Source organism: Pteropus medius, unplaced genomic scaffold (genome assembly GCF_902729225.1).
Source record: "Pteropus medius unplaced genomic scaffold, Ma_sr-lr_union100, whole genome shotgun sequence".
NCBI lineage: Eukaryota > Metazoa > Chordata > Mammalia > Chiroptera > Pteropodidae > Pteropus > Pteropus medius.
The window spans coordinates 3,399,598-3,412,373 of NW_024354502.1; the positions used below are offsets into that span (position 1 = coordinate 3,399,598).

The window sequence follows — 12,776 nt, forward strand, 5'->3', positions numbered from 1 at the left end:
AGAGGGAGGGTCCAGGGAAGACGCTTATGGCTTGAAAAAGGTTTGGGAGTTTGGTGACAAGGATGAGGTAAGAAACAGTTGCTATTTTCCCTTCGCTCTTCCAGACTTCTCTTTTCAGAGGCCTTAAGTTTTTGGCTGCCATGATAATCCTTTTATCTGAATTCTGCATGGAGGTTGAAACAGTCCCCATCTGTCACTCAAAGTCACTGGCATTGTCCAATTAGCAGAATTTGGACCTACTGGGGAAGCCCGATAGGTTGATTGGAGTGCAACACAAAAGGAAGTTTCTGGCAATTACAGTTGCCCAGCACTGGCTCAGGCTGCCCAGAGAGGATAATGAGCTCCCTTTTAAGGCGCCGAATAGAAAGATTCAGGACATATAGGGCGCTGACTATGTAACAGGAGGAGAGGCTCCTGGTCCTGAGACGGGGCAATAACTGGCATGGAGCTGTGAGGTTTCTCGGGGCCCCTGGGCCTGATGGCAGAGAGAATGGAGGCTGTGATCAGCGGCTTCTGAAGTGCCCATCTCTTCAGCCTCAGCTATATATCTAGCGGTCTCAGGTACCATGTCCTTTCCAGACAAGGTGGCCGTGATGGTGTGCTGACATCGACAAGCCCCATCAGATCAGTAGCGTGGAATGTTCCAAACGATGTTCTAGTTACTCCAGAAAACAGTTTTTATTTATTTCCTGTATTAAAAGACAAAACAAACAAAAAAACAAAACCAAAAAAAACCCTTTTTTTTTGAAATACACCAGTCCATTTTTTTTTTTGACCAAGTGTTCCTTATTTGTGTGTTTCTGGAGTGACTAGAGCCTTCGAGAAGGGACCAGAGCTGTCTTTCTGAGTGAGCATTTAAGATAGCCTGCTTTCTTAGATATGTGGCCTGAGAAAGGGCTAGAAACTCTGCAGGTTGTAGGCCAGAAGGAATCCGGTTATCTGAGAGTTCCAGTTGATTTGGGTCTGGTTAGCTGAAGTTTCTCGTTTTTCTAGAAGCCTCTCCATTTGTTCCCTGTCCTCAGCGGGTAGCTTCCTGAATTATGAAGGGTTAGCCGTCATTTGAGATTTACACCCCATAGTAGCATGGATGAATGCTTTGGATACATTTTTTTGTCCTGATGGAACTGAATCTGATTTATGCAGCTAAATAATCATTTCCCTTTTAATATGTTTTCAGGAAGTTATCAAGCAGCTTTCTGCCATGCCTTTTTCGAAAACTATAATCTTCGATCTAAAAAAATTCTTCTGACTCAAAATTTCAGATGGCCTTGTGCCTTTAAGCATGGTTTTAGCACTGCCCTTGACATAGGCTGACACATATTGGGTATAATTTTTGTGTGTAACTTACCTTAATTCTCACTCCATAGATATCACCTTTTGTCACATTCTTTCTTTGACTCTTTTTTTTCTGTAATATGGAAAGTGCTCATTTTTAATGTGTGGTATTTAAATATTACCATCGAAAATACTTTTTTTGTTGTTTGGGGTTAGACTTTATCTCAGAATCACTTTAGAGCAACTCGGCCTGTGTTCCAGCTGCAGGTGGATGTACCTGTTTTTGTGGAAGGCAGGCTTATTGAACACCTCTAGGAGTCAACACTAGACAGAGAGTTGGGGGCTGGAGAGACGTCCCCACCCTCTGGAAGTTCCAGGCTAGTGCACGGGGTCAGAGGCACAGAGCAGAGACAGCCTCGTTGGCAGGTAAGGGGACAAGCAGGAAGGTAGAGAGGTGGCGTGGGGCTGACCCAGTAGCCCCCATCTCCAAATGATGTCTCTTGAGCCCTCTCCCTGCCGCTTGGTGTCAGCCGATGGCCTTTGGGGTTCTGGAGTTGGCCACAACCCACCTGGGGAAGTCAGAGGGTTGCAGGTGGAAAAGCTTTGTCTCCCTCCTTTTGTTACCTAATCGTGCAGAGTCATAAGCCTTATTTCTCATGTTTACCTCTCGTGTTGTTATTAATTTAAATTTAAAAATTAATTATGGTACAGCCTTCTGTGTCAATCTGTAACTGCAGGTTTATCAGCGACTTCCTTCGAGAGAGAGACTTGGAACATTTTAATGTTAACCCTTAAGCCTGACATTTAAATAGTTGAGTCTATCCTTTTTCACCAGATGCTGCAAAGCTAATATTATAAACCTAATAAACAGACTCACAGAGGTCCAGACTAGCATATCATTTGCTTTGATACTAAAATTTTAAATTCCTTAATTTTTTTTTTTTTTCCCGTTTCCACCCCAGCTAAACTCTGTGTCCTCGGTTTTCCTGGTTACTTTTCAAGGTACAAGAAATTACACTTGAAAGGTTTTCTTGGTAAAAGCATCTTAATTGGCTTCTTATAGGAATGTGTTCTTCATCTGTCTTTTTTTTTTTAAAAAAAACCTCCCGCATTCTCCAGGGGTGGCGATTACTAGCTGGAGAGGTTTCCGTTTAGATGAGAACGAAAGGGTATTAGTGAGTCAGGGAAGGCAGCGTGGGTGTGGGTTTAAGCGCCTCCATGTGAATTCGCTGGCAAGCCGTGGACTGTTTAACTCGTGAAAGAAAGGGAGGACCGCTGCTCGAATACCAGTTTGACTTTATCATTTTCCTTTTTGTGGCAATTGTGTATCCTGCACTTTCTCACCGTCTGCCCCCCGCCAGTGGATGCTCTCGGTAAGTGTGCCATCCCGACTCTCTGGTGGCGGGTCCCGGTGTGGTCCTTGCCGTGGGCTTTCTGTGGTTGTCCAGACCTTTGCTAGTGGCCCAGGTTCTCCTGCCAGCTCAGAACAATCAATGGTGCCTACTTAATTTTCCATAATTTTCAGAAAATTGTGTGTGCGTGTATTTCAATCATTTTCTTGCTTCAATGTTTGGCCGGCCCTTTAACGGGTTAACACAACATTCTAAGAGCCTTTGCATCATCATAATTCAGTATTAGACCCATGGGAAGAAGAATACAGAGTGATTTAAACCCTCCTTTCCACAGGAAATAAAATATGTTTATAAATACATATATATCTAAGTGTATATATATGTATATGTGTATTTATATCACAATCAGATCATGTGGAGCTACAGTACATAACCCCTTAAAATAATTCCCAAGTCAGATTTGGTTTTATTAAGCTTGCAAAATATCCTTAAGTGTGTGCCCCCCTCCCCTCCCCCCAGGACCATTGAGTTCTTTTCAAAACCAAGAATCCATTTAAAAAAAATCCAAGTATTTCTTTTTTCAGCAGAGTTTATGAAATGGTTCATTTAAAAGGTATCAGAGCTTCAAATTCAATAATCAGAATGATTCTTCTTGACCGAACGTTGAACCTCATTCTGTGGCTGATTTTGCTACTAAACCTTCAAGCCGCGTTTGGCGTCTCGTGGCTGCCGCTGTCCTGCAAAGGCCTGTCCGCGATGCGCCCGTGTGGTTTCCTTGCCTGAGTGTCCTCTGAGCATTGGTACTGCACAGCTCCAAAGTGCCATTTGAACTGGATTCTGTCATCTGCCAGCCATGCAGGTCGCAGGCCTTCCCCAACAGGTGGGGCCAGGATGGCCGCTCTTGCGGGGGACATGGCTCTGCCTCGACTTCCCCTCGTGATGACATTGGGCTAGTTGTTCCCCAGCTTTAAAAATGACAACCCTTTTCAGTCCTCGATGTCGTGACTGTGAAACAGCTTGGGCAGTTTTTAGTGTACCTTTTGGAAGGCAGGTAAGACAGCCACTTTTTTGCTTATTGTGATAAAACTCACCATTTTAGAGTGTACATTTCAGAGCATTGGCGTCACTCCCTGCCTTTTAAGCAGGCGCTCCCCATTGTCCCTGCCCCGCAAGCCCCAGGGCCTGGGGAGGTGGAAGATCGTGCTGTAGTTTGAGGCTTTACACTGTGAATGGCGCCTCCGTCTTCCCTCAGGTACGGGCCTGGGTGAAGGTGAGTAGGGACCCAGTCATGACCTTTTTAGCACATTAGAGACTTTCAGGACTATGTTGAAGCCCTTGAAAACATCTTGAGTTCTAGAAAATTCTTCCACAACAGTGTATATTTGGATTAGATAGTGGTCAGACTGGACACCAAGTTAGCAAGTGGCTTTTGTTCAGGCGAGAAATGACAGTGACCAGGGCTCAGGGAAGTGGCCCCAGGGATAGAGAGAGGCGAATGGGTTCAAGAGCTGTAATGCGAGAGACAACCAGGTGGCAGGTGGCAGACCACAGAGGAGGAGTTGTCTCAGCGACACAAGAATGCTCTGTTTGGGACACAACGCATGGCGAGCCACAGGACGGACTGGGACAGTTTCTGATTATGCTCTGAGCTGTCTCATCTTATTCTTTGGTAAGCAGCTGATTGCTTAAGACTAGTTTATCTTGCTGACGAAACTCCCTCCTTTAGTGAAAGGATTATGGGATCTTTCAAATTTATATAGATCAGAGAGGACCTCTAACTGAAAGCTCATGTTTAAAAAACACTGCACACTGTGCCCTGCCTACTGTCCCCCTGCCTACTGTGCCCTGCATACTGTCCCCTGCCTACTGTGCCCTGCCTCCTGTCCCCTGCATTCTGTCCCCTGCATTCTGTGCCCTGCATACCGTCCCCAGCCAAGGTGCCCAGTGATAGGAGGATAACTTCAGAGACGCTGTGCGGCCATGATGACACCTGGTACTCACCACGTGCTCACGCACCTGTCACTTACTACGCGCTCACCTCGTGCTGGGCGTTGTGCTAAATGCTCCAAATGAATGAATTCATTTGGTCTCACGACAGTTACATGAGCTAGGGACTGTAATTCACATCTTACACATGAGTGGAAACTGAGGCACGGCATGTGGAAAGAATAACAGAAATTGGTTTTGTTTGAAAATTTTTAAGTCAAAAAGCCTCCACTCTTATCAAATATCTTGATTTCTGGTTGTTTTCACTTTGGGGAACCAATCAAAAACTACTGCAGGGTATTAAGAGTAGAACAGGATTTATATAGGGATAAGGAAGGCCGCCTTTTAGTTGGAAAAAGGAATTTTCCATTTCAAATTCTGATCTCCAGCTTCACTTTGCAAGCCCCTTTCTGAATTTATATCCTGTATTTCAGTATTTATATCCCACATTTCATGGACTCTAAGATACCATCTGTTGTAAGACAGACCGTTATTTTCTGAACCACGAAAAAAGAAAAAAACTTTCTGATTAAACTATGATGACACACCATTGATTGTAGGACGCATCTTGATTTGCGAGGTGCAAACCTATGAAAAATGGGCATCTTAGAGTGAAATACAGTATTTGTATGTCGGGGGCAGATGGAAGTCATTTCGTGGGATTCTGACAGCTTCCTCATACATCTGTCTCAGGAAAAGAAGTGACATTGGTTGTTTTTCTGACAGCAGTGCCCAGTGTGTCCTGGGTTTGTCCTTGGAAACCCCTTAGCCTGAAAACGGCAGCTGCCTTGTTCAGCCACGAGGCTCTGGTGTGGGCTGCAGTGTGCGCATGAAGAAGCTGGAGGTTCCAGATAGTGCTAATCGCACTCGGCTGGCTTTTCGATTGGGCTGTTACCACGTAGCATGTTTGTAGCTCCCTTGTTCCCAGGGTTTATGTGCTGTGAGCATGAAGCTGCAGAGAACATGGGGCTTCTGAACAAGGAAGGCCTGGGCTTGGAGTCTGGCTGTGCCCTGTCCTGGCGCGGTGGCCCTGTGCAAGCCACTTTGCCCTTTCTCAGTCTGATTTGCCCTCTGTCCAAAGTGCATATTAATTCCTACCTTGGACATTATGGGAAGATTAGAGAAAATAAATTGTAAATGTTGGGTAGTGTGGGATCGTCATTTCATCACAGAAAGCTTTGTAAACTCTCCCTACTTAATTTTTTCTTTTTATCAAATTTTTCTCTTTTAAGAGCCCTACTTTAGCCCCTGACACCATACCTATTACTTGTATCCAAGAGTATTTTCTGTGAAAAGAATAATCTCATGATTTCCCCTCGGGGAGTAAAGGGCTCCTGGCTTTTGTTCATCAGAATTCTCCAGCATGAATACAACCAAGAGCTGGAAACGGGCGGTGGAAAAACAATTCTCAAGACCGAGATGGCTTAGATTTTATGGAAAAACTCACAAACAGCTCTTTGCTCAGGAATTTTATCTGGAAAGCCCGTTTACGGCACCTCCTCCCTCCTTTGGGCGGCCTGGCGGTCCTGGAATTTGCCAGTTTTATGGTGCTAGGCCGTTTAAGGGCATGATGGTTGAGGCGGGCGAGCCAACTCAGGTCAAGGTGATCTCTGTGCCTCATTCATCTCAGATGTCTGAGTGCCCGTCTTCCAGGCAGGTGTGCTGGTGAGAAGGTGCAGGGCCGAGCAGAAACACTTGGGGGGCTTCCTCACCAGTGGGGGAGACTGACATCACTCAGAGAACTAGAGAACTAAAGACAAAGTTAGTACCGGGACGAGTGTTTGAAGGAGGCGTGTAAGGAACTTCGGAGCTCAAGGAAGCGCGTCTTGAGAGAGTTCCAGGAGGGCCTTGCCTGACTGAGGCCTTGCCTGACCGAGGCCTGCGGGGCGCAGCCGGACCCCGGAGAAGGCCCTGTGCCGCGGAGCGGAGGGCAGAGGGGAGAGCGCGGCCCAAGGAGCACGCGGCGTCAGGCGGAGGGGTGACCCACGCGCGCCTCGCGGGGCGGGCCATGCTAAGGACATTGGACTTTTCGTGAAAGAAACGGGAGCTCTCGACAAGAAGCGATATTATTTGCATTTCGAACGTGATTTGGGGCTGCTCTGGGCAAGCTGGTCTAAATGCGGTCGGGGTGACGTATTAGGGGCCGTTAGAGATCAGGATGGCCCAGAGAGGCTGTTGACAGCAGAGGGGAAGCGAGGATGGCATCAAGTCCGTGTGGGAGCTGGACTGGCTGGACCATGAGGCGTCGGCAGTGACTCTTAACAATGGCTGGGGGGAGGCCCAACCGGAAAGGATGAGTGTACCCTAAAACCAGTGCTCCGAGCTGGGACATGGAGTCATTTCTTCCACAGTTGTTGTTTCACAAATATAATTATACATTATGTTAGTGAATCTAAGAAATAATCATAACCTAAAAACATTGTGTTTTTAGGTTATGATACATCCTGGGTGGAAATGTACTCGCTGTGACTGTAATTACAGCCATCTTTGCAGATTATACTTATCTTAGAATAATACAATTTGAAGGTCCTTTAATTATAACATGATACATATTTAAAAAAACTTTCCTATAATTAAAGAATAATTTAAATTTATATTTACGAGATTAGATAACACTGGGTTCTAGCCACCATGCCCTCCTACGTAGGTATATTTTTAAAAGTTAGTGTTATTAATTACAGATAGACATAACTTGTGAAAGGAAGTAAAGATACACCTTTTTCTAATTTCTTATAGTTACAGACTGATAATAACAAATTGCTGCCATAGTCAAAGCACATCCTAGTGGCTTTGGTCAGGCATGACGCATTTTAACCTGCCATCTCTCCCTCCCTCCCCCACTGAAGCCGGGAGCATCCTCGGTGGTCTGCAGCCCTCTAGACTTGGTTAGAACATTATCGAGGAGATTGAGAGACTTGAGGAAGGCCTCCACACCAGCCCTACGCCACGTGGCCTCACCCCTCAGGGCCCGAGACACTGTGCTGCGGGTCGTAGGCCAGGCAGCGTTGACAGCATTGCAGAGCCGCCGTGCCACAGGGCGGCGTCGCACACTCATCAGGCGTATGTGGACGCAGGTGCACAAGCCAGCATTTTAAAATAGAGGGAGAGAAAACCCACAGTTCTCATAGGGCTGGTGACACCTCAGTCTTCCCTCCTGGGGCTTGCGTCCATGGGACTGTGGGCGTCACACCCCCTACCCTCAGCAGATCCCCAGGGAGAACGGGAGAATGCTTGACCAGGCTTCCTGTCCAATGACAACTCGCGAAACCTGTGGTGTGGTGGCCAGAGGAACGTGTGGCGTGACGCTCTCTGTGTCCTTGGGGGAGAAGCTGAAGCAGGAATAGAGAACCGAGAGGAACTGCTAGGATTATCTAGAGGTGGTGACTAAATGGAGGAACGGGTGAAAGGCTCCCCTTGACAATACAGGGAAACTTCCCGAACGGCAAATTCTTACTTGACGTGATTGTTGGATGGAACCCCTCCGTGGAGCTCAGTGCTGCACATTGTCCTCATCCTGCACGTGTTCTCACCTGCAGGTGAGACTAATGCATTATGCATTCAGAGTGTTTACTGTACTTTATGAGCCCTCTGAGGCATTTTCAAGCATGACCTTTAACCCCCATACGATTTTCCCTTTATGCAAACTTAGAACTTAATCCTTGCCTCAGAAATGACTTTTCCCTAATAAAATCCAACGACCTCTTCTGTTGAGCTGTTCTTGAGGCCTGGCCTCTTGCTCCACATTAAGCTTTCTCATCTGCTTATGAAAGGAAATACGGAACATATTCCTACATTCAAGGCAATTTTCCCTGATCTTTTTCCTTCTCAAACCAAACGATGTGTTGCATTCGAAGTTCTCTGTGTGATTCTTAGGAGGGGTAAATGGCGACCGGCCAGACGCCTTTGTAGGAGGCGGGTGGGATTCATCCGTCAGCTCGAGGAGGCAGGGAGAGGACGGTGGGATCAGGCTGTGTGGGCTCCGCCCTGGCTTTCTGCATTTCCCTGACTGACCCTGGACACGGCCCTCACCCTCTTTCGGCCTTGGCCCCTATAGAACACGAGCAGCTTGGCTTGGATGACCCTCCATCGCTAATATTCTGTGTATGAAACACTTGAACACGTATTGAGCACTTGCTGCATATGCTGGTCATCGTGCCGGGGGGCGGGCCTCGCCGAGTCCCAGTGCCTGCCTCGAAGGAGCTTAGAACCCATCCTCTGGCTCAGTGACGAGATGAAGCCCCTGCAGGGGGAGCCTAGCATGGAAGCCCACGAGCCGGTGTCCCAGATGGTCACCCTCTCGTCCCCACCCGCAGATCAGATTTGCAGTCGCCATTCCCTCCGACGCGGCCCGTTTGCCCGTGTTTACCTTCTAGCACAGCGGGCTTTTCTCTAAATGGCCCGACTATAAGTGCTCTCAGGCCCGGGCGGAGAGTCCTCAACGCAGCGACTCTGCTTTCGTAGCGACACAGGTGCACAGACGGTGGGTGCGGGGTGTTCTCGTAAAAGCCTCATTGTGAGACAGTTTGCTGAGCAAGGTCCAGAGCTATCTAAAAGGTTAACACCCTACCTTAAACTCTAGAAATGGTTGTCTCCCCATAGCGGGGGAGTCTGTGGGCCTGGCCCCTTGACTGCACCCTCGGGTTTCAGGACGTCTGCTGTAGGTTTTATTGCTGGCCTTGTTTTATAGGAAGAGCATTCAGGACTCTCTGCTGGGAATTAAACTAACTTCCAGGGCCGCTGCAGAGCCAGGAGAGCTGACACTTGCCACCGTTGTCTTCAAGGACAGAAACTTCTGTCTAAACAGAGGCTCTTTGGTTGAGGCTGACCCAGCAAAGCTAGCTCATGTCTGTTTTTGGAGCCATCCGCAGGCCTTCAGCTCATCTATCCCTTAGCCTCTTCAGAATCTTCTACGAGGAAAGAATACGGTCTGGCTGCCATGTCCTGGGGTTTTGTTGGCAGAAGGCAAGTCGGAAGGAGTCACCCCAGGGAATCTTTCTTGTCAGGAATAAACCAGGATCAGTGTGCCCTTCAGGCATTGGAAATTGGAAATGGCTGGTCCTAGAAAAACAGCCACCTTAAATCCTCTCTGAGTATAAATAAATAACGTTTTTAAACTCAGAAAATTGTGGTTTCCGCTCCAGCAAGGAGCCCAGGGAAGAGGGGCGGTTCGTTTGAGGAGCTGGTGTTTCAGCAAGCCACACTTGGGTCTCTGTTCTGTTTGCAGGGAGAGGTGACATCCAGCCCCAGTTGGACAGCGCTCTCCAAGATGTCAACGATAAATACCTGTTGTTGGAGGAAACAGAAAAGCAAGCGGTCCGGAAGGCTTTGATTGAAGAACGCGGTCGGTTCTGCACCTTCATCTCGATGCTGCGGCCGGTGATTGTAAGTTAGTGGAACGTTCCAGAAGTCCAGAAGGGCCAGTTTAGAGGAGACTTTCCTTATTTATTTACCTCCTTTATTTATCTGTCCGTCGTCGAGTCATTGGGAATCTGCTGTGTCAGGAATCATGACAGGAATCATGATCTGTGAAGCACTTCTCTGGGCCAGCGCTGCTCTGCGAGTTGCTGGTGGCTGCCTGGCCCACTGCTTGTTCACGGTTCTTAGTGCCAGTTGCTCCATTTTTCTCCCCAAACGAAGAGGGCCTAGCAGAGTGGTTCTCAAGGTATGCTTCCTAGCCCAGGACTGCTTAGGAATGCAGTCGCCAGCCCAATTCACACCTACTGAATGCCAAACTCTGGGGATGGGGACCCGGTCACCTGTGTTTCAAATAAGCCCTCCTGGTGACTTTGAGACCCACTGGCCAAGCTGAATACCAGGGAGTGACTGTGAGACGAATATGGGAAGAACCTCGATGAATCTAATCCGGTTTATTTTTTAAGTAAATCGTTTGCATACCGTAATTGAGAACTTCTGCTGGGGACCTCCTTAAAGCCGATATGAAGACAGCAGCTCACCTCCCTCCACCCCGGCAAAGTGCCCGAGTATGAGTTGTTCCCCTGAGCGCAGTGCTTTTCCGTGGGCCCTCCTTGCCGGGCCCACAGCCCCAGCTCTGCAGTTTGGTAAAGTGAATGACAGTTTCTTCCGTAGTTCCCTCTTCCTGCTGCTCGCCATTTATTAAGCTGGTGGGAAAAAAAACAAGAAAGAAAGTGGGGGGCAGGGGAGCAGTTAATCTCTATTGAACACACGTGCTGTCTCAAGGATCTAGCAGATCTGGACCAAAATATCTCCAAATCGTGTCCTCTCTTGAAGCTGAATGACTTCAGAGGAGAGCCTCAGCCCGCGGAGGGGGCTCTGCCGCAGCAATGTGAGAACACACAGGCGGACCGTCCGAGCCAACCTGCCAGCCCCCCAGACACTGCAGGGAAGGGCCACACGTTCGCTCTGGCTTTGGTTCGCCACTGTCCAGGAAACACAGGTCACTCCATGATAATGACAGGTTTCTTTGTCCCTTGCATTTCCCAAAAGAAAGGGCTGATAGTGCCTTCAGCAAGGACGCACCAGTTCTGGAAAGTCAAAAGGGTTAAACAGTGACCCTAATAAAAACAGTCAGACCAAGGCAGTGAAGTGAATCGCTCATGATGAAAACATGTTGTGAATTACTGTTGTCCTTCAGGAAGAAGAAATCTCAATGCTGGGGGAAATAACTCACCTTCAGACCATATCAGAAGATCTGAAAAGCCTGACCATGGACCCTCACAAACTGCCCTCCTCAAGTGAACAGGTAGGAGTCGGGGGTTGAGCACTCAGGAGAGCAAACCAAGGAGGTGAGGTTCAGGGTCCCGAGGGTTCCTCGAGGCACGATCGCATTCCGAATCGCTGTCGTGTCTCACGCCGTGATATGTAGCATTCCTTGTGGGTGATGCGCGCTGTGGGCCAGGCATCGTTCGAAGCTCTTTCGCAGCGGATCTTCGCTATCACCCCATTTGACAGAGATGACACTGAGGCACCGAGCAGTCACTTCACCCGATCACTTAGCTACCTAGCGGCAGAACTAGGATTTGAAACAGGCAGTTTCCAGAGCCTGTGTTCTAACCACTTTGTCCTTCTACCCTCTAGAAATACGTTCTTGCAGGGACCTGACGGTGGTGTACCTTGGTCATTATTGTCAACCATTCTAATTAAGTAATGCATGAGAATTCTGCTTAACTTATGAAAAACATTATTTTTGTTGGTGCTTCTTCATTTGGTTCATGGGACATTAACACTGTATCAAGGGGAAAGGGACATATTTGAGGGGACGGCTGATGAATCACATGTTGGCTTTCGCCCTTCGTATAAAATTCATATTGCCTCCTTCAAGAGCCAGCTCAGGAGACAAATTGGAGAGCTCATATTTTCCGTTCTATGAAATTGCTTTTATTAGACCACAGCATGCATGCATTCACTCAATAAATCGACATTTATTGATCACCTACTATATGAATGAAAGGTAGGCCTTACACTCAAGTACTTCTTTGTCAAGCAAGGAAGACAGGCGCAGAAGTGACCATAAAACAATTGATTGGCTCTTGATTCTGTTACATTTTAAAATATCAAATCCTGGTCAAATAGGGCGCAAGTGATCATTGCAGATCAAATGGCTAAAATGTGAGATCAGCAAATCCTGAAACCATTATTGTCTTTGTGTCTATAAGACAAAAATCCTGTAAATTCTAGCCTTGGGTGTAATTGGCTCTCGTGAATTGTTTATCTGTCACTGTAAATCTCCCTCTCCCTCTCTTTTTTGAATGGCATTTCATGTTTCCCCCTCACCCCAATTAATTACATTTTTACATATCTCAGAAAAATATGTTTTATGACATTAATGAATTAGTAGTGTGGTTCTTTAGTTAAAACACACACACACACACACACAACTTTTTTTTTTTAAATCCCCCTTTCTCAGTGGTGGTAGAATTTTGATATTATGGATTTTAAGATTTGATGGCCCACGTTTCCCTTCTCAGCACCTCGCTTACCCACCTGGCTCTGTCCCCTCAGGTGATTTTGGACTTGAAAGGTTCTGATTACAGTTGGTCGTACCAGACGCCACCCTCTTCCCCCAGCACCACCATGTCCCGCAAGTCAAGTGTCTGCAGGTAAGTGAAGCCAGCTCTGCCCCTGCTTTCGGACGACGCATCCCTCTGTCTTTCTGCGGGCGTGAGCCATAGCCCGGTCTTTACC

At 47.4% G+C, this 12,776-nt stretch overlaps 1 protein-coding gene across 14 annotated transcripts in view; it reads left to right on the forward strand.

Annotated features, from left to right (window-relative positions):
- The window catches only part of MTSS1 (MTSS I-BAR domain containing 1), a 145,435-nt gene that overhangs the window by 119,610 nt on the left and 13,049 nt on the right, over positions 1-12,776 (forward strand). For 9 of the 14 annotated variants that reach the window (XM_039853958.1, XM_039853962.1, XM_039853949.1 and 6 more), the window contains exons 7-10: positions 2,637-2,648; positions 9,838-9,995; positions 11,227-11,334; positions 12,594-12,691. In XM_039853958.1, coding sequence (XP_039709892.1) covers positions 2,637-2,648; positions 9,838-9,995; positions 11,227-11,334; positions 12,594-12,691 — 376 coding nt within the window. The remainder of the gene's footprint in view (positions 1-2,636; positions 2,649-9,837; positions 9,996-11,226; positions 11,335-12,593; positions 12,692-12,776) is intronic. The other 5 variants (XM_039853963.1, XM_039853950.1, XM_039853960.1 and 2 more) reach the window with 1 other exon arrangement.